At 46.2% G+C, this 19918-nt stretch overlaps 1 protein-coding gene across 2 annotated transcripts; it reads right to left on the reverse strand.

Moving 5' to 3' along the window:
• Positions 1-214: 214 nt before the first annotated feature.
• On the reverse strand, positions 215-19904 carry ESCO2 (establishment of sister chromatid cohesion N-acetyltransferase 2). Of its 2 annotated transcripts, none has more exons than XM_042803031.1 (11): positions 19832-19904; positions 18065-18133; positions 15533-16523; positions 13004-13094; positions 10126-10186; positions 6148-6277; positions 4246-4377; positions 3870-3959; positions 3282-3425; positions 2707-2888; positions 215-1099 (listed from the first exon to the last, which is right to left on the reverse strand). In XM_042803031.1, the coding sequence occupies exons 1-11, from the start codon at positions 19840-19842 to the stop codon at positions 961-963; spliced, it is 2040 nt and encodes a 679-aa protein (XP_042658965.1). In that variant the 5' UTR covers positions 19843-19904; the 3' UTR covers positions 215-960. The 2 variants fall into 2 exon arrangements, with proteins under 2 accessions (XP_042658965.1, XP_042658964.1); XM_042803030.1 differs by having other exon boundaries at positions 6148-6280.
• Positions 19905-19918: the final 14 nt, after the last annotated feature.

Genomic DNA, 19918 nt, shown 5'->3' on the forward strand with positions numbered 1-19918 from the left:
GGTGAGGGCTATTGTGTAAAAGTACTTGTGCTCCTGCGGTGGGTGGGGGCTGCAGGCCCCAGGTAACAGGAAAATGGTACCAAGGGAGAACAGCCACAAGCTCAAGGAAAAGGTTTCCTGACACAACAGCTTGTTACACAGAATCATACCATGGTAAAAAAGTGTGGAGGGTCAAGACAAAAAACAAAACAAAACAAAACAACAACAAACCAAAACCAGCCTCTTGGGAATTTATTAACAAAAAGCCAGCTGGTTGGGGAAATTCCTGCCCACAGCTGGTTGGAGACAGAAGCCACAACACATTTGTCCTGCTCCCAGGCAGCCCTCAGCTTCTGTTTCAGCCCCTGCTGCCACCTTCTCTGAATTCCTCAAATCAGGAGAGCGGTGGAAGCCTTCCCGCATCTCTCCTGGACATGGAAACAAGCTGGAGCAAGCAGCACTTCACACATTTTATTGAGCAGGCAACCTCCGTGACAGCTTCCCCAGCAGCACTACACACCTTGCCCGCTGGGGAAAAGCCTGCCACCAGTCAATCGTTTTAAGACATCTCTTACTCCTCTGTGCATCAATTTAACAACTGCATGTACTAAGGCTGCCAGCCCTCCTTCCACAGCACACACACACACCGCCGAGAGCTCAGAACTACATGGTCACAGCTCAGGGAGAAACCAGCCATCTTTATATTAATTAAATCTTTCAACAAAATTAAGTTACTTGCAATAAAAATGTAGTTTCGGAAGAACCAAACCTCCCTGAAACCCGAGCAAAGTTCCACGGCATACACTAAAATAGAACACAGCTCTGTACACAAAGTGACACAGTCTCCCCCAGCTTGCTCCCCGGGGGAAGAACCGGCGCTCAGCAGGAAAACAGCCTTTAGCCAGGTAACAACGCTTGAGTGTTATCTTAAACCGGCAAATCACCTCCGATGATTTCAACAAACCTCGGAATCGAGTCGAATCAGTTGCTGCAAATGAAATTGTAGACGAGGAAGTTGGGGGTTTGGCAGTATTTCGTCGCGAACAGCTTGCCGTCCGGCGTGGGGTCGGAGAAGGCGATCTCGCTGGTGCTCAGGTAGCAGCCGTACATGAACGTGCTCCTGAAAAACGAGAGCGGAGCTCACGGGGCGCTGCAAAGGGCCGGCTGCTTCAGCCAGCCCCCCCAAACCACCCCCCGCAGGGGTGTGTGTCCCCCCCCCCCCCCCCCCCCCAGCCCGCCTCAGCAGGGAGCTGTTGTTTTTTTTTTTTTTCCATCCCTTTGCTTTCAAACCAGAGCAGATCGCTGCAAGATGCCAGTTTGCCCTCCTGAATTCTGGCGTAATCGGGAGCCGTTTTAAAATTAGTAACAAGGAGCGTGTTGAGACCGAATACAAGCTGAAAACCCCCCCCCCCCAAATACAGTTTTACATGGAAACCCAGAGGTTTCAGTTAAATACTGTGGAGCTGTTCCTGAGTGAAGTCCACCACGGCAGTGCCGGGACTCTCGTGGGCACCCACAGCCCACGCAGGCAACGCTAACCACAGGAGGAAGCGGAGACTCAACACTGGCTGATAAATTTTTCAGAATATTGAGCCCCAGATACAATCGTGAATGATTATAAACACCTAAAAATTACATACATAGATACTGATACACTTTATATGGCTGTGTTTGATAGACATATAGCGAGCAGATACAACACAAAGACAGGTGTGAGTACAGGCTCAAGGGCTACCAAGCTCCCCCTCACGGCGGTTCACATTAATAGATGAAAGGAAGTTTTTCAGTCTTCCAGTTTGCCTCGAGCTTGAAAAGCTCACAAGTTCCTGCCTGGAAAAACTCAAAACCGTTTGGGCCCATCAACTTATCCAGTTTTAAAAAAAAAAAAAAAAAAAAAAAGGAAACTAATATTCCCCCCCCCCCTCCCCAAGAGGCACAGTTTCTCTTGGAAAATCCAGACCGTGTAGCGCTGTGTTCCAGCAGTTAACTGCTTGGCCCACACTTCTGTCAGATTTTAAATACGAATGTTACTTAAATATTTTAAATACGAATGTTACTTCAATATTAGAGAGATATATATCTGCCCACTCGATAGCTTTCAGCTGTGGAGCAGGGATTTCAGGCTTGCTTAACCATACAAATTTATCCCTGCCCGTAAGTTCCTGCTAAACGTGGGTTTTTTTGTTGTTTTTTTTTTGTTTGTTTTGGGGTTTTTTTTGTTTTGGTTTTTTTTTTTTTGGTTGGGTTTTTTTTGTGTTTTTTTTTTGTTTGTTTGTTTTTTTGTTTTGTTTTGGTTTTTTTTTTCGGTTGGGTTTTTTTGTTGGGTTTTTTTGTTTGTTTGTTTTTTTGTTTTGTTTTGTTTTTTTTTTTTTTTTCGGTTGGGTTTTTTTGTTGTTTTTTTTTGTTTGGGTTTTTTTTTTTGTTTTTTTTTTTTTTTGGTTGGGGTTTTTTTTGTTTGTTTGGGGTTTTTTTGTTTTTGTTTTTTTTGTTTGTTTGTTTTTTTTTTGTTTGTTTTTTTTTTTGTTTTTGTTTTTTTTGTTTGGTTTTTTTTTTTTTTTTTTTTCGGTTGGGTTTTTTTTGTTGTTTTTTTTTGTTTGTTTGTTTTTTTGTTGTTGTTTTTTTTTGTTTTTTTGTTTTTTTTTTCCTGTGATCACCGTCCTCCCTCCCCGCCCAGGAAAACCCGGCGCTGGGAGCCCGGCTCCCCGCTGCCCTCCCGCCCCTCCCTACCTGACCACGTCCACCATGCGACGGGCGATGCCCTTCCCGCGCCTGGGGCCCAGCACCCAGATCCTGCTGATGCCGCAGACGGCGGGCTGCGGCTCCGTGGAGCAGCACCAAGCCCGGTGGTGCTCCAGGGCCTCCTGGCCCGGGGACGGGGCAGCTCCCGGCTCAGACAGCACCCGGAAAGCCTGCGGGGATGAGCAGAGGCAGCAAACTTCTCCTTTCCGAGGGGGATGCAGAGCCAAGGGCTTTCCCGTGCTCCCAGCCTTGCCTCCAGCTCTTCTACAAGGCAGGCTGGCACGCAAACCAGGGTCAGGCAGAAGCTGGCTGCAGTATCAGCCGTGCAAACTCACCCACCTCCTGCCAGCAGCACCCTGACAAAAGCACAAGCTTTGCTTTTTTTTTTTTTTTTTTTTTTTTTGGGGGGGGGGGGGTTGCTTTTTATTTCTTTAGTTTTATTTCCCCCCCCCCCCCACTTTCCCGTGGCTAATCCACAATTTCCGATACACAGGCTTACGCCAAGAGCCCCAGCTCCCAGCCTGCAATTTCACGCCCTCCCCACACAGTTAACACCACTGTACCTGTTTGATTGATTCAGCCACTAAGCACCCAACAACCATCTTCTTGTTGGACACAAACAAGTAGATTTTAGTCTTGGCTGGGCAGCTCAGAGAAACCTGCTTAAATCCCAGCTCGCTATCGACAATTTCTCGGATGCCTTCTGCCTAAGAAAACAAAAGCGGAGAGAGGCACGGTAGGTACTAACACACACACACTCTTCGACTCTGGTGTGAAATCTGTGAGAAAGGGGACCCGTTCCCCCAAAGGAGCCCGTGCTTCCACAAGAGCTGGCTCTAAGGGCGGAGCGAATGTTAAAGCACGAGCTCTCACCCGTGTCTCCATCCCTCCACACCTCTCGCCGAGCACACCTGCCTCTCAGCCCAAGCCCTCGGGACGGGAAGGACGGGGTTACGGTGGTCACGCGTCGGAAGCTTCCAGGGTTTGGATGTGCCAGGGTGGGCATGCTCGCTGCCACCACCCCACGCAGCCCTCCCGGCCGCCCCGGGCACTGCCAAGCGGCGCGGGATCCCACGCCGAGGTAGTCGCGGGAGCTGAGCCAACGGAAAGCTAACCTACCATCAGAAACCCCCAAATAAACAAACGCGTACCTTCTTGACGGCGTATTTGGGGTCGTCGGGAAGAATCAGTACAATTTTCCCATCCCAGAACTCTGCCACGACCCGTTCTTTCTTCCAACCCTGCCACAGAGAAGTGGGGGGGAAACAACAAACAAACAAGTTAGTGGCCTAGCAAGAGAGGGGGAAGTGATTCAGTGCAGACTCTGGCAGATGAAGCCGTAATCTGAACCACTTCAGCTTTCAGGAATAAAGTCAAGGCACATCCATCAAACTGATGGAGGCAGACATTTGGTGGAACCGCCCCACGATCCCTTTAACCCCCCCCACGCCCCCCCCAGCTCTGGGTGACAAGCGCCCTTGCCTGCAGCTTCCCCCCCCCCCCCCCCCCATCATCCCGCCTCCTTACCACGTATCGGAGCGCCTCGAGGAATTGCTCGTGGTGCTGGATGTGCTGGGCCTCGTCCTCCGGGCTCGCGGCCGTGTAGATCATGCCGCACGACTTGCAAACTACGGCACCAAAATGCTTCTGACCGGCGTCCTGGTGAGAAACGGAGCCAGCTTAGCGCTCTGAGGCGGCTCGAAACCACGGTCGGTTTAAGGGAGGAGGTTGAGAAGCAGTTCTAGTACCAGTCACCAAAGATTCAAGTATTTGTTTTTTCATCCCGGTTTGCAAAGAGGAGGACAAGCTTTTGCTTATTTGCCGAATATTCAGAACTCCGTAGCATTAAATTATCCAGGGAATAAAAATCAACGTGTTATTTCGGAACAGCTATTGAAATAGCTCAGCAACATCTTCACCAGGGGAACAATGTAAAAAAGCACCACACACACACAAAAAAAAAGCTACAGGTAGACAGATATTCTATGTATACCTGATATTTGTATTTAAACTCTGACACAAGTGTGGGCCAAGCTGTTAACTGCTGACTATAGCTGGAACACAGAGCTACACAGACTGGATTTTCCAAGAGAAACTGTGCCTCGTGGGGAAAAAAATATTAGTTTACCTTGGTTTTTTTTTAACAGCACAAGTTGATGGGCCCATTTCTGTTTAGTCTTTTCATCAGTTACCTAGAAATAACCTCATTTTTCTCTCTGTGACTACACAGGGAGGAGGAGAGAAGGGACTGGATGCCAGTTGTGCAAGCCAACAGCAGACAGCTCTCTAAGTAGGGAGGTGAAGGGAAGCTTAGTTTGTTAAGGACTCATTTCCCTGCACTGGCTGCTCTCCCTTCCCCACGTCCCAGTTTGGGCTTCCCACCCCCCCCCGGGTGTCACAGCACCCACGGTCTGTCCCTCGTGGGCCAGTGGTTAAACACGCAGCCGAGGCGTGCCAGGCAGGGCTGGAGCTCGTGACCGCGTTCCTGCCGAGTAACACGCCGCTGCTCTCCTCTCATCTGGCTTCCTCCCTTCCACGGGGACCAGTTTTCAAAACGCTCCAAAAAAAAAAAAAACCAAACCCAAAAAAATCTCGTATCTGTGAGGTCTCAAATTTGACAGGAATCATCCAAACAACTCCGAAAGGTGCTAGAAAGGGCAGATCAACAGGCGAGAATGATCACATAAGCCCTGCTCCCTCAGGAAACAGGCTTGCAAATGCCTGCATGTCACTAAGTGAGAACAAATGGTTCACTAAAAAAAAAAAAAAAAATTACTCATCGCCGAGGGTGTGTTTGCTGGAAATCCAGCTGCGTGATGGTTACGTGACATGTGAGCCTCAGGAGCACTGCTTGGCCTCCTCCTGCTCCAAAACCAGGACTCCCCGCTGAGCAGGAAGGGCAAGAGCAGGAAGGCAGATGTGGAGCCGCCGGGGAGGCACCCGCTCGTTCGGGCTCAGCTCTCAGTCGCTCGTTCCCGCTCCTGTGCTGCCCTGGTTGACGTCTGCCGCTGTGGTTGCGGTGCACAGCGGGCCAGGAAGCCGTGGGAAAGGAAAATTAGCCAGCCAGAGTCACTCCTATAGCATCCATACAAGCTTAGCTGAGTTTCCCTTCGGGATTTTTTTTTTTTTTTTTAATATTATGTTCCATAAATCTTTCAAATTCTAAAACGTAATAAAGCGTTAGTCCCAGAGAAACCATAACAATGTATTTCCCAGCTACTACCTCGTCCTCATCTAGTGCTAAATATGTTAATCGCTGCCCTGTTACAGTCATCACAGTGTGGTTGGTTTGAGGTTTACATGAGGAGGGGGGAATAAAAAAAAAAAAATAAAAAAAAATCCGACTTATTGGTTAGCCTCAAGCTATGTTTCTTGTTTCCTCCCCACCAGGTGACCCCGAACCCAGCACGCCCCGGGGGGGAACCTTACAATGATCATCTGATCTCTGGAGCACTTGCAGAGCTCTTTCGCCTTCTTGCTTTTCTGCGAGGTGTGAGATGGTTTTGCAGGTGGGCTGGAAGCAAACCGAGAAGCCGCTTCACCCAGCGCAGCCTGAGTCCTGCTAATCATTTCAGAGAGATAAAAACGAGTCACTGCAGACAAAAGTTAACATTACGTATCAGGTTCCAGGGCAGGGTAGTGCCTCTTATTACAGAAGACCCCAAACTACGCCAGGTACAGCAAAGCTTCTTGGCAGCTGTGGTGCCAGCTCCTCTGGGGAGGAGGGAAGGAGAGGGGCTCTACGAAGAGCCACAATTGCATCAGAAGTTAAATAACTCTTGACTAAGCACCTCTCCCACTTCCACAGCCATCCTATTCCCAGGATACTGGAAATTCAGCAGCTCCTTGAACAGCCAAAGGGATACACAACAAACAGAATCAGATCTGTGAAGCATGGAAGCTGCAGGTGAAGAAATAGGTGCCCAAATCCAGCAGCTCCGATCCTCAAACCGCTGCTTATGTGCGACGAGACACCCAAAAAAACGCTCCTGTGTGGGCTCAGAGATTTCAGCAGCAAGCTGCTCCACGCCGGGAACCCTGTGGCCGAGTCTGATTGGGATCCCAAAAAAAAACAACCCAAAGTCTCACCTAAACATTCCCAGAAACGTGCCCCTAACTTGTGTGACCTGTGCATAAATTTACAGCTATGATCACACACTTAAAACGCGTCTAGCCTTCAACGGGCTGAGGAGGAGTGTGGGTTTGTGGAGTCCCCAGCAGATCGAAGGGCTCGGGGAGATGGGGCTGTGAGTACCTGGGAATGTCAGCACAAGGGGCAGGGGGAGCAGGGGTCTCGCTGAGCGACCACGCTGCAACCCACAGTACCACAGCCTGGTCTGAGCAGCGCAGGGAGCCAAGCCAGGCGTCTGGACAGCGTGACACGAGGCAAGGATACGGGTCCTACCCTGCCAGGCTCAGCAGGGGAAGTAGCATCATCGGAAATAACCTTACAAAGCTTCAACTGTTGCTGTTTTGCCAGGAAAGCTGGCTACAGAGTGCACACCACACCAGCACCACTCTCCCCCTCAAGGAGAAAAACAGGAAGAAAGTGAAAAGAAAAAAAATTCAAACTCCAATAAGCTACAAAGCCTTTCATCTAGGTTTTGATGAAGGTGTACAAGACCTTGTGACAAGGTTTTGGCTGACAATTTTGGCTGAAGGCCACACTCTGTCTACCCCTGGGGTGCCAGGACCGCTTCCCCACTCAGCCACTGCTTCACCGCCACAAATCCCAGCCCCTCACACCAACTCTGCCCTCACACCAGGGGCTCAGCAGCATTTCAGGAAAACCCCTCGGTGCTGGGGCTAAACTCTCCTCTGCCATCTAGCAGCGACAGCTTCCCAAAGAGGGGAGCAGACTGAAGCAAGGCCAAGAGGAATTTTTCACGGGCAGATGCAAACGTGGAGGCTTTATGTTATTTTTTTAAGTTTACAACGTGGGCTTCAGCTACAGGGAAGCACACTGTTAGCAGTGTTAATAATTGCATAGTTCTTCTAACCTACCTTTAGACTTCGGTATGCAAGGTGGCATTTCTTAAGCAATCTTGAAGTGGGAAATTGTAACTATGGCGCAGTGAATCTTAGCATGGAACTGATTTAGAGATACACCAAACAATTGTATAGATTTGGATACCAAGGAGAATTTCCAAAGCAGAGACTTCATGTAGGAAAAGCTTGTGCTCATCAGCTTCCCAAGAGACAACTGCAAATCCAAGACCGATTTTCAGTTAATCACAAACACCAGGATTTCCACATATTCCAGGGTTCCACTTGCACCACGGAAGGTATTTGAAAAGCCACATGAAGCAGCAAAGCAAATATTGCAATCGGATCTCTCTTTCAACACTTCTGTGGCAGAGGACTACAGTAGCGCGACAAGTCTTGGAAGGTTTATTTTGGCTCTTTTAGGAGCAACTTTAAGTGAGTTTGGTTTTTTTTTTTTTATGTTCACAATAAACTCAGCTCAGAATGCTTTTATTGTTAACAAAATGTATCAAGAAGTCAATTCAATGTGGGAGAGGGATTAGTAGCGCTGGCTCTTGCATGGGAAAACAAGTTTTTTTCCACTAGAGGTCTACAAGTATGGCAGAAAATTATTTGAAGAAATAAGCTAATCAGAAGCACAGACACCGGGTAGTACAATTACACCTTATGAGTAAAGAGTCCCAGTGCCTGCAAGTAATTTAGCAGTATTATGCTTTTTACAGCATCAAAAAAGAAAACTTCACATGCTGGTGGCTTCATTTCCACCACACTAAATATCAAACATCGCCCAGCAGCTGATGACATACCCACTCAGGTGAGCACAGGAAAGTGGAAGAGAAGCACGTGCTTCCGTTAATCTTTTTCACCCATTTTATTACAATTTCTGTCTTGTCTTCGGCACCTAGATCAAAACATCCGAGCGTGCTGCTACCTAGTGCTGCTGCACTAAAATTTCCCTGGTTAAAAAAAGCGCAATACGAACCACACCTGATCAGTGCTGCTACTGACCTTTGCACTTCAGGGGATTTCTGCAGAGCGCACAGATACTTCCCCGAGTGCTAACAGTGGAGGTGTTGGTCAGCATTAGCCTTGGCACTGCAATAGTTACAAAAGCATAGCCTAGGAAGAGTTACTATGGCAAAACAATGAACCTCCCGGCAGAGAGAGATCGGTTTGACACTAAATTTAAAGAATATGGGCATTCTACAACAAGCCTTCTGAAATCTTTAGCTCTGTGCAACTTGAAGAAGCCAGTGCCTTCCCTGAGACTGAGTCATTTCAACAGTTTAAGAATTAATACTGTAGGCTGAACTGGTAAAGGAGGTTGAGTGTGACAGAGACAGAGGAGCTTCCAGTTCCCACAAGAGCCACAGACTGGCCGGAGCAGAGTTACTGGCCTGCCCCGTCAGCCTTTCCAGTGTTACTCAACAAGAGACCCGCAGGTCAACAGGCCCGGTTAAACAGAGTTGAATTTTCACACACTGTGGCTGATGCATACAAACTCAGCTCCAAAAGTTTCTGGCAACACAGAATCGGTTCCAACGCGGCAAGAATGACCATGCCAGAGGCATGGCTGCTGGACCGGGTGGTGATGTAGGTGAAGTAAACCCACAAACGTGCCCATCTGCTGTCTACAGCGCGGGCTTAAATGTATCTACAGAAACCCCAACCATTCATTAGGCGCCAGCGAGGGACAGCAGTGCCTCCCAGCTCATCCTACGGCCAGCAGGTGATGTTATACACACCCCAAACTGTCTGAGGAAAGAGAATTTGTCTTGACAACTCTGGTACCTACTCAAATTCATAGTTAGTGCTGCCCAGGCTCTCTGGCTGATGGGAGGGGCAGGTCCCTAAGGAGCGGCCATTACATAAAGGCCGAAAGTTATTGCTCGTTATGGACACTCCAGATAGGGAGATACAGGACACAAAGTAGTACTACAAATAAATAAAACCCCCTCTACAGAGTCCAAACACCACCGAGGCTGTGCCATTCTTGGTAATGAATATATCCTGAAACAGTTCCCCCCTTGTTCTAATGAATTTATCCTTTGCAACAGCTAGGAGAAAACTATTATTTCCTTTTTGGTTAAAAAAAAAAATAATCAGCTCAATAATACGTACAAATTCACAAGTAAAATGTACTACAGTTTCTAAGCTAATGTGTATTTCCTTATGCAAAGGCTAGTATCTGCCTAAATCAAGACAGCTTTTATCTTCCCTTTAAAAGAAAAAAAAAAAAAAAAAAAAAGCCAACCCAACCCAATAAAAAAGCACCGGACTCCTAAACCTTACAAAGATTGGGGGAAAGCTGAGCTAGTGTTTTTAGCATTAGTATATTTAAAAAAAAAAAAAAAAAAAAAAGATTCTGCAGACATGAGACTTCTGATCATTCTTGGAGAGACTTAGCAAAGATCAGCTTACCTTTTCTTGCTGGCTGGGGGTGCACTGAATATGGGGTAGACAACGGCATTTGAAGGAGTTGCTGGAAAAGACGAGTGAAGTTATTGTGGTTTAGAATCCCTTTTAGTTGCAGAGCACATTGATACGGGGAAACAGAAATGCAAACACCAGCGAGACTTCAAAAAGATACACACCAGTGAAACTGGACCCTGTAGACAAGAGATTTTTGGAGCACTGGGAAGCTGCTGATGCTGCAGGACACCGGTTACGTCCATGAGTGGTATCCAGCCATAATCACCTTCAATCCACCTCAGGGACACTGATCGGGCTATCTGCTACCTTCCCCTCTCACACCGGAATTATGAAGCAGAAATTTCTGCTGCAGTAATTCAGTGTTTTCTTGGCTATTAGGATTACTCAAGCACAGGTTTCTCTGTTTTCCGATATTTTGGTGGAGGCAGCCTGAACCTATAGCTGCTTCATCTTAGAGAAGCTGAGAAACAATGGGCTCAGCAGTAGGTTACAGCACACAACCTGCAAGTTTTAGGATAATTTAGCAAAGACTTTGGTAGGTAAACCCAAGCAAACTATTAGCTAGGAATATATTTCTCCCTCAAGTTTAAAAGTTTAGGTACTAGACTGTTTTCTGCTCTCCTGTTTTGACTGCATTCACAAATCAACAGAGACTTCCGAGGAATTACAGAAATAGCGTAAAATACATAAGCTGAAAAATGGCCCTAAGCCTCCCAAAGACATACTGAAGATGAATCAGTTGTTTCTAGGAAACGGGAGACAATAAAAAAGTCTCTTGTTAATATCAGCAGTGGAAAAGATCGTGAGGAGTCATGAAGGAGGCACTAATAAACAGTAAAAAAAGCCTACAGCTTCCTAGAAACGCAGGCTCTTAGAGGGCCAAGGCACTTCTTGGGAAAGCTCCCAGCAGGCAAATAATGTCAGGCAATCTTTGGGAATGTGATGGCAAGAGCTTTATAAACAGGTGGAAAGCACCGTAAGAGGAGCGAGTCCTTTATGTGGAGCTGGAGACAGCAGAAGTGGATGGCAGCACCGAGCGTGCCAATCCTGGGAACAAGGAGGCAGGGCAGGGGAAGGGTGACCTGCAGTTAAACAGCCCTCACTACATTCCAAAAGCTGATAAATAAGTTCCCATGTGAAGCAAGACTAAAGGGGGGGGAAAGCTCAGGAGTGCTGGCAATTTCTTCAAGGAACAGATGAAGACCAGATGTGCCAGAAAGAAGCGGAGCAAGAGACAAATGTGGGTGAATTGTGACATTTTCCTTTCACTGGAAACTCGTGGAATCGCAAAGGGAATAGAAACCAAGGGAAGGCAGAGAAGCAACATGAAGGGCTGAAAGCAGAAAAGCCAAATTGCAAGATGAGCTCTACCTGGGAAGGCCACAGTACCAGGAAAGCATCCTGTAACAGCAAGAGGAAAACCCAGAAGGCTACCGAAAGAAGAAGGAATGCTGAAACCAGATTACAAAGCATTGAGTGCCTCTATTTCAGCCATCAATAAAAGAATTAGTTGTGACGAGCTCGTTAGTGCCATTAAGACACAAAGGAGACCTACACTTCCACAGCTGGGGAAAAATGTTGAGAGAACACTCAGATAAATCAAACCTTTTCAGACTTGCAAAGATTGAATTAACCCAGGGCTCCTGAGGCCAGAATAGCAAATGCTGCCTATTTTTTAAAAGGGAAAAATGGAGAAACCAGGAAATTAGGATAAAATAACATGACCTCAACTTCTGCAAACATACTGGCACATGTTAGTGCATACTTGGAAGATGAGACAGCAGGTAGAGGCCAACACATTATTTTGCCTTAATAAAATAATATTTAAGCAGCAACATATTTTCTTCTTATTCTAATGTTATTCCCAAGAGGAAAAATAATAAATGTCTTTAAATTAATATATAACTTCTGAAAATTCCCTTGCCTTAGCAGGGAAATATGGTCCCTGTAAACTAACCAGAAGAAAAGTTGACTGAGGGGGGAGGGAAATCACATTCAAATAATTATTGTTAATAATTCACTGCTGAAACAAAAAGTAGAGTGGAGTTTCCTCGGTGACCACCAGGCCTATAACTCTGTAGATAATAGTTAGCACATAGGCGCATTTGAGAGTTTAATTTAAAAAGCATTCTTGCATTGAAAATGGGCAGAAACAAACAGATTGAAGTAAGGATAGGGGAAGCAGTACACTTAACAACAAGCCAGTGCAAAATAAGAATCAACCCTCTGGGCAGCAGCTGCCTGTAAAACACTCGGTTACTGTCCACCTCAAACCAAAGGCATCTCACAAACACAAAGTTTCCTGTGGAAATGTATGTGTTCACTGAGGGTGGAATATATTAATTACTCCCTTCCTGCTAATTAGTGCTGGCAAGGCTCAGGTGCGGTTCTGTTTGGAAGTACCACACCAGCAAAGACATGGCTCAGCCTGGAGAAAACAAATAAATGAGTCAGATGCCTAAAAATCGAGATTTTTTAAATGGAAAGCTGAAAGACTCAGTGTAACAGTCCAGGGAGAAAAGAATGGGGGAACACCTAAAAAATACGACTCAAATGAAAGCAGTTTCCCAGATCTCATGGGGAATGGGCTGTGTAGTAAAGCAAAGAGGAAAGCTAGGTTAGACTTATTGGGATGAAAATGTTTACATACTGCTTAACACTAAAACAGATTCACCAGGGAGAGAGCAGAATCTCCACTATTACTGTCCAGCTTCTTTAAACACTAAATTATAGGACACATGGGAATTCAGTAGAAATGATCCTGCTGGGGAAAGGCAGGTCACCCAAGAGATTTTCAGAATCACCTTGGCCTTGTTTTCCTACAGCAAACAAAGTCACAGACCAAGACACATATGATCCAGCTTACCTCGCTTATTCACCTTACGTGGAGATTGGCTTGAAAGTATAATGCAATCATCTGACTCACAGGATGTAGAAGAACTGATTTCATCAGCATCCTATAAATCAAGACAATTTTTTAGGGCAAAATGAAAACGCTCCAGTTGATTAAGTTCTCAGACAGCAGTTACAGAATCACACGCAGTTCAACTGACTTTCACAATGAACATTAATTGACATTATGAAGTGCTGCCAATGGCTGTATTTTCCAATAAAAACCCTCAGTCTTAGCGGACCACTTGTCTCACCATTATTAAAGTCAGACCTGGCTGCTGAATTTGAAAATGATGCCGAAAACGTTGCACCCCAGCAGTGAGGAAAATTTCATTTCCTGCAGGTTACTCGCAGCCTCGAGGCGCACCATCGATATTTCTCACCTTCCTGCCTTTAACTACTGGGAAAGTGACAAACAATGATCATGGATTTTGAGTCTCAGCACCTGAACACTAGGTATGACCCTGCCTTTTTAGGTTGTTGTTTGTTTGGGTTTTTTTTTTTTTTTTTTCTGCCTTTTGTTTTAAAATAAATCTTAACTGTAGGGGTTTGTATCATTTCTTTACCTTAGCATTTCTGGGACTCTGCTTCATTCTCTGACTACAGCTATTCATCTGCACTGCTTTTGGAAGTCTCTCACAAATATTCTGTAGAAATGAAAGTTTGCCAAACTGATTTTTGCCTTGAACTCTGCTCTTTTTGTATATGACAATGTATTATTTCCCATCTCATCAGGAACCCTAGACGGTCACCAGGTAAAGCAATCGGCTGTAGCAGAATCTGAGACTAGATCAAGGCCAAACTTGGTTTGTATTCGGTTTGCAGCCACAAAGTCACCAAGTTCCCTTTTCAAACACTCCATGCTTCTGGTTAACCTCTGAGAAATACTTTCTCAACCCAAAAAACTGCCATCACAGCAGAATCAAATGCTTTCAAATGTATTTATTTATTTTTTTTTTTTACTGCATGTGCAAGATTAGATTGCACAAGCTAACATTTGTGGTTTATTAATGCTGCACTGTAAAAACATATTGACAATCAAGTCAGGAATGCGAGAGAGATACTAAAACAGTGCAGGTGAACAAAGGAGGCAATAAACTGTCTTTTATTGAACTGACACAGGAATATAGAACACATTAGCCCTATAAAAACAGCTTCCCGTCTTGTTCACTGCTTCCTTTCAATGCCCAGTATAAAATAGTAAGGTAGTATTCCACTGGCTTTTCCTGCTTCCCTAACATTTTAGATGCCAGAACGCGACAGCAAAATACGATATTAAGTGTAATGAATTAGTTTGCGAACCTGTTCTGAATTTGTATTTTACTGCTGCACTCGTTCCATTGCCACCCTTACCTTTTGCACCACAGCGCCCCGTTAGAAAGCAAAATCCACATCCCAAGCTAAACAATTCTCTAGCAAACCATAAAATACAAAGCAAGGTCTGGCAAGCATTGACTGCTTGCCAATAAGTGAGACTCATTGCAAAGTTCAACTATTCCAGCACAAGAATTAAATGTGCGTTTAAAAAACTCCCCCAAAACAACCTTTTTCTATCACCAGGAGCATTCACTAAGGCAGCTTGTACCTCTTCAGTGAGACACAAAAAGGTTACAGTTCTCCAAACGCAGACCAGCTCAGAAAACTCATTGCTAGTTCATTAAAGCATGAGAAACTGGGGCTTAGCCTCACTTGCTGGGAGAAAGGAGCTGCAGAACTAGAACATAGCGACTGCTGAGAAAATAATCTCTAAAAAGATAACCCCAGACCAGACCAAAGCCTGCTAGCGCTGCTTGAATAACAGCACAGGCTGTACCAGCAAGCACCATCTTGCGATCCAGGAGAACCTCTAAAGAAAGACACTCTAGAAACAATTCTGCTTTCTCTCTCTCCGGTTACTTCACTGGCTGAGAAAAAACAAAACTGGCTTTCAGGAGCACAGCAGCAGAACTCCGGCAAAGCGCCGCTTTCCTCCAGCTTTGAGCAGGTGATGTTTTGCTGGGTTACGCAGGGAGAACGCCCAGCACGCGGGCTGCTCGTGACCTCCCCCCAAAAGTCAGCAAGGTCAGACTTGGCATTTGTTGTATTTATTAAAACGAGGGGAAAAAAAAAAAAAAAAAACAAAACAAAGCAGCCTAAAAACTTGTTTTTCCCTTTATCATGGGAAAAAAAAAAAAAAAAAAAAAACACACACACAAAAAAGATACAGATTTTCTTCTGGAAAAACACCATGCCAAAAGCTTTCCTTTCAGCCATCCTAAATGGAATAATTCACCACAACTGAGAGAGGTGACAGACAGGGATGGGGACATGAACTTCCTGAGCAGTTTTATGCCTTCGTAAAGCAGGAATGAATCTGTGAAAGTTTCCTAGGCAAAATCCACTAGTGTATTTAAATAAACTCCCCGTATCGGAATAACTGCAGCACATGTTCCTTCCAGCTTGCCCAGCAAGCTTTGTGTGTCACCCGAATGCCTCCCTGGGTCCTGATGTCATCTCTACTCACCACATTTTCTTCATCGCCATCTCCTGTGACTGCAGACTTGGAAGTACCAAACGAACCAGAGGTGCTGCTACTTTTCCGCGGAGATGGTTTTCCTTCACGTGCCGCATCTTCCTCTCGATTTACACAGCCTGTAAAGTCCTCCCTGTTTTCATTTTCCTTTGTCTGAGGCACAGAACTACTCCTCAGTACACCACCCACCTCGAGAATTTTGTTTCCATCAGCTGAATTAGACTTTTTAGCTGGTGGTGGTCCAGCCCGATCATTTTTCAGGGGTTTGGGGAGCGACTTAGTGTCTACAACTGTTTTTTTAGAGTGAGATTTCTTCCTGGCAGAGAAGAACGCTGCTCCCGCCTGGAGTTTCAGGGCTGGTTTAACTGTCATGCTTAGGACTCTGAAGGGTGAATCCATCTTCTTTTTAATTAGGCAGTTCACATTCTCTTTCTCCACGCTGCCTTTTCCCGGTGGTACATCTCCCTTTGCCTTCTTAAGCTTTTGGGGGGCAGTTTTGCCATGCTTGGAGCTGGTTGTGCGCTTGGTTGGCTTCGCGCTTGTGTTCCTGCTCAAGTTCACAGTCGTCTTCTTAGTCCTGCTGGCAGCTGGGAGATTTTCATCCCTGTTCCTCTCACCCAAAGAGTGGTTCTCTTTCAGTTGTTTCCTCTCAAGAGGGGTAAGGTATCGCTTTTCCTTGCTATAAAAAGACACCACAGGCAGAATGGGCTTGCACGAGGAAGTGGGCTCCAGGGATAATTTCCTTGGGGACTCCTTCTGCGTGGCTGTGGGTACATTGGCTGCCTGAAGGGGTGAAATAATCAGCCTCCTCGGCAGCACTGGCTTCACTGAGACAGCCTCATTTTCTCTCATCTCATCGCTGGAGCTAGATGACCATTTTATTTCAGAAGCAAACCAATTATTTCTTGATGTCTTGAGTGGAGACAGGCCTTCAGCAAAGCCTGTAATTTTTTTCACGGGAGTCTCAAGGGCTAAGGCTGAACTGTAAAAATATTTAGGGAGCAAACATCACATATACTACTGAAAGCTTTTCAATTATTATTTTACTTAAAATAACAATTTTCACGCAGCCTACTTGCCTGCACTGGTATACGCCCTGTAACAAATAATATCAAATACCAAATTATAATATACAAATATCAAAAGGCCTGAGACTGTCTCATTGTTCTCCACATTTTTTTTTTTAACAGTAAATCTATTTTCCTGTCTGAACTTGTTAAAGTACCTGGGAACAAGAGTCATTCCGCTTTCTAGAACGCTGCTGATGGGATCAGCACTGTGCACGATTAAGGAGGAAAAAAAAGTTTGATTTGTTTCAGACCAACTCTGTCTACTCAGATTTGTGCCTCTGAAAAAGGCTGTGCATCCCCCACCCCTGTATGTGAGACAGACAGAGCTGGGGGGAGGGATCTCACAATATTTGACACCAGTTTCTGAAAGGCACACACTGAAATCTCACTCTAAGAGCCATCTCAGAATCTCAAACCTCATCAGTAAATCACCAACAGCTTCTGAACCTGCTGCCTAAAAGGAGAGAATACATTTGTGTAAAGGATACGTTCAGCCATTCCTGGTTATAATTTATTTGGGGCACAACATAGCAGGTGTTTCCTCAGCAAGTATTTACACCCTATCTCAGGAATTTGTCCTTCCAATTCCAAAAGCCAAACTTTCCTCTTGGTCTCCCTCCCCAGACATGGTTTTGCGGGGGCAGTACCAGACAGGCGTGAGAAAAATCTGTTCAGCTGGTAGAGTTATGAAGGAATGAGAAACAAGCTGTTCTTTTGTTTTTAAAGCTCAGCTTTTTGTTTGTGGCCAATGCCTTCTGCACTAGTTAGGGGAAAAAAAATAATCCTGTAAGTTCTTCGGGTATACATAACAAAGGAACTATTATTCTATTAACACTAGAAGACTATTCAGATAATTTGTGCAGACCTCAGTATTTCTGTACTGTATATCAAAGTCTTTCCAAGTGGGAAAAACTGAGACTTTACCACAAACAAATGCAAACATCAGGGGGTTTATTTCTTAAGTTTCTAAACAATCAGTTTTTAGGTCCCTGCTGGTTTTGTGACCTACTCAGGGCTAGGTCTGCCTGTGAATGTCACGTACAGAGATAGGCAGTTGACAGAGGTGACTGCCAAAACAAGATACTTTACTTTAATAAAAGAAAAAAAAACAGCCCTAATGCAAACTACTAGTGTGGGCCTGCAAAGTATCAGCTCAGTGTAACGGCTTTTCTCATGTCTAGTTCTGTGCTATGCTACAGACTGAAGATAATTTTTAGCTTTGGTTTCCCTACATGTTACATGAAATCTCTCGAGATGTTCAGTACAATATAAAATAAGTCACTGAAATAATAGACATGGGGCAATGCTACTGCATCTCAGAATCACCTTAAAATTTTTTCTACTTCATGTTAAAAGCTCTCAAGGATTTTAAACACTATTTTACTCTACGTGCAGCAATTAATTTGTTTTTATTAGAAAAAAAAACCCCTAAAACTATGAAAAGTTAACATACCCATTGGTATCAGTAAAACTACGGCTCCTTTTCAGTGGGGTAACAGCTGCCATGTCTTCACCAGAGCACCTACAAGAACACAGTTTTAATAGCTTGAACTAGATTTCCAGTTAAAAAACAAAACTGAACAAAAAAAAAAAAACTTAATAAGGAAGAGGAGGTGGGGGACTGGGGAGAAAACACTGGATGGCAGCAGTTGAGGCACTGCAGAGACTAGAACAACACAGGGCTGTGTTTCAGCTGAGCGTAAGTAGTAAAGCAAGTGCACACAGAAAGGATCTTCCAGGTCAAGACCAATTCTGTCATCACGGACAAACACATCCCAAAGTCCCTTTTCTAAAATGGAGTCAGATAATTCAGAAACAAGGTTAACTTTCCATCTCTCACATGCCTCACGCAAAGCTCATTCCAGACCTCACTGACACGGTTCCTAGAAACCTGCTTGCTCCTGCCTATACTCATGGTCAGTTTATTCCCAGGACGACTTCACATTGGCATTTACCTTCCAGCCAAGGCAGCTCTTTACTCAGCAAACTTTCAGAGTTTCCCAGCTCCCATCTTGCCAAATAGCACAAACCACAAAGTTTTTTAGCTTTCCTTAACACAGAAGCCATTTAAACCAGTTTAACACTCAAAGCTGTTTGTTCCATCTCTTCCAGTTTGGGATAGTTATCATACAATAGTCATTTTTCTGTTACGTGGCGTTTCACAACTGAATCCCCCGAATAAACAAATATCCTGTACCCGAGAGGACTAGTAAGAAATATTCACAAACTGCTAGAAATAATAATTTATTCAACAATCTGCCAGCAGGGGGAAGTTCCTCCTAACCTGCCCGCGTTCACGCATCGCTGATCTTGAGGAAGCGCTGACTGATGACAGCCCAGACACAACGAGCTGTTGCCAAGCCCGGGAACACCAAAGGACACAAGCGGTGGCAGAGGATTGGAGCCAGGAGGTGGGTAGCTGCAGCAGGAGACACACAACCTCAGCACAGAGCAGTGCTGGCAGAGGGGAACTTCAAGAAGGGGCAGGCAAAGCCTCAGAAGCACAGGGCAACAAGAACAAGCCTGCGGGTAGCGGGGAAATAAGATATCAGGTGCGGATGAAAAGGAGAAGATAAGACAAGGAGACACCGTTGGCAGGAAAGCGAAGGTGTGGACGTGGGGGGAGCAGCCCTTACGCAATCCTTACAGATCGCACTATTAACCCGAGGATCCCACAGGCAGCTCTCCACAGCCGGGCCCCAGCCACCCACGCCCCTTCCCCAAAAGTTCACAGTCCAGTTCCCCAGCCAGCCCCTCCCCCCAGAAGCCTTGCACCTCAGGGTGGCATCAGACCTTCAGCCCAGCACCCCACAGCCAGCCCGCTGGGGCATCAACCCCTTACTCCAGCACCCCACACCTCACCCCCCCCCCCTCCAGGACCTCACCAAAGCGCCCCACACCCCCCCCAGCGCCCCCCTCCCCGCACTTAACCCGGCGCCAAGGCCCAGCCCCACGCTGCCCCCTCCCACCCCACCTACACCGGTATGTGGGGCCTAGACCACCTCAGCATCGCCCCAAACCCCCAGCCCAAGACCCCACAGTCCCCCGCCAAGCCCACACAACGAACCCCCCGACTCGGCCCACACGGGCGCCTCGGAACCCCCCCCCGGCCCTGACACCCGGCCCCCTCAGGCAAACCCGACACCAAACCCTCCATCTGAGCACCCCTGAGCCCCCAGCCCCTCTCCCAGCCCCGCTCCCCCCAGCCCCACTCCCTCACCTCAGCGCCATCTCGGCCACCGACCCTCCCGCGCCTTCCAACCCGCGCGCCTTCTAGCCCCCTCCGCCCACCCTCCTCTTCCCATTG

The sequence above is a fragment of the Tyto alba genome, unplaced genomic scaffold (assembly GCF_018691265.1).
Source record: "Tyto alba isolate M040663 unplaced genomic scaffold, T.alba_DEE_v4.0 Super-Scaffold_40, whole genome shotgun sequence".
NCBI classification, from domain to species: Eukaryota; Metazoa; Chordata; class Aves; order Strigiformes; family Tytonidae; genus Tyto; species Tyto alba.